We start from the raw sequence: 1,553 nt of genomic DNA on the forward strand, positions 1-1,553 counted from the left end.
TGCAGGGGTCTCCAGGAGCCGGGGGGATGCTGCTGGCCGCTCTGGGGGTGCAGCCAGAGCGTGGCACTGCCCACGGGGACAGCCAGGAAACCACGGACACGCCCAGGAAGCTGCAGCAGAGCAATGGCCATTTCACACGGGGGAAGCGCAGAGCACGGAAATCTTCTGCTGCACCACCTCCAAAAAACCCCTCTGCACACCACAACCCTCCGCACACCTCTGCATCCTGCCCAGCCCTGCAGCCAGGGAAGTGTTAAAAGCAGAAACTGCTGTGTGATCTAATTCTCTGCTCTGTTTTTAGTGCTGCCACTGATCAGAGTTGAGGTGAGACCCAGGGCTGGACAAATGCCCGAAGGTGGGGGACACTGGCAGCCACATGGACACCCGGCTGTGTGCCAGGGAAGGGATGCAGAGCCACCACAGCTCCTCTTGCTGCTGCCATGGGAGCACCAGACACGGAAAAGATCCCTTCAGAAAACAACTTCCTCTGCCCTGGGCACCTCAGGAGGGGATCTGGACCCAGGACATGTGGGTGGGTGGGTGATGATGGCCAGGAAGCCAAGCAGGTTTGTGACCTCCTCCTCCTCCTCCTCACAGCCCCTGACCTCACCACAGTTCAGAGGGAGACAAAGCAGAGGTGCTGCAGGCTGCTCAGAGCAGCCATTTACAGCTGCAGGGGAAAGGTTTGAGACGCGTTTCCAGAAATGAAGGTGCAAAGCAGCTCACCTGGTTGATGGAGATGGGTGTGTGCACCACCACCCCSCCAACAATCTCGGTTTTGTAGGCCACCCGGGGCTTCCTCTCCTGAGCCTGGGACACCACCGGGGGTTTGGTGATCTCTGTGGCCGCTGGGACACTGCTGCCCTTGGGCACCTGCGGGACAAAGGAAGGGATGAGGGGCACGGGGTGGCCGTGCTGGGCAGCCCCAAACCTGCACCGGCACCTCAGCTCTGTCTAACGCAGCAAAATCCCTTCAGAAAACAACTCTGAACAGATCCCAGGCAGGGAGGGGTGGAAGCCCCGGGTGCAGGAGACACCAGAGCAGAGATGAGAGGGGTTCAGTGATGAAGCATCAGCTCCCGGGCGCCTGTGATTCGCCTCTGCAGCTCGGGGACTCTGTGCGACACTGGCTCCTGTCATTGTCACCGCTCCACTTACAGCCGGGCTTCATGAGGAGCAGGAGCTGCTAACGAGGCTGAGCGACAGCCAGGCCCTGCTGTGTCCCTGCTGTGTCACTGCTGTGTCATTGCTGTGTCCCCGCTGTGTCCCTGCTGTGTCCCCAATGTGTCCCTGCTGTGTCCCTGCTGTGTCCTCGCTGTGTCCCTGCTGTGTCCCTGCTGTGTCCCTGCTGTGTCACTGCTGTGTCACTGCTGTGTCCCCAATGTGTCCCTGCTCTGTCCCTGCTGTGTCACTGCTGTGTCCCTGCCGTGTCCCTGATGTGTCCCTGCTGTGTCACTGCTGTGTCCCCGATGTGTCCCTGCTGTGTCCCTGCTGTGTCCCTGCCGTGTCCCTGCCATGTCCCTTCTGTGTCCCTGCTGTGTCCCTGCTGTGTC

The 1,553-nt window shown here is 60.6% G+C and overlaps 1 protein-coding gene across 4 annotated transcripts in view; it reads right to left on the bottom strand.

Annotated features, from left to right (window-relative positions):
- The window catches only part of PLEKHA2 (pleckstrin homology domain containing A2), an 11,138-nt gene that overhangs the window by 5,233 nt on the left and 4,352 nt on the right, over positions 1-1,553 (bottom strand). For all 4 annotated transcript variants that reach the window (XM_057386421.1, XM_057386420.1, XM_057386423.1 and 1 more), the window contains exon 5: positions 727-873. In XM_057386421.1, coding sequence (XP_057242404.1) covers positions 727-873 — 147 coding nt within the window. The remainder of the gene's footprint in view (positions 1-726; positions 874-1,553) is intronic.

This window comes from Malurus melanocephalus, unplaced genomic scaffold (assembly GCF_030028575.1).
Source record: "Malurus melanocephalus ecotype Western Australia unplaced genomic scaffold, MMel_1.1 scaffold_965, whole genome shotgun sequence".
Classification (NCBI taxonomy): domain Eukaryota; kingdom Metazoa; phylum Chordata; class Aves; order Passeriformes; family Maluridae; genus Malurus; species Malurus melanocephalus.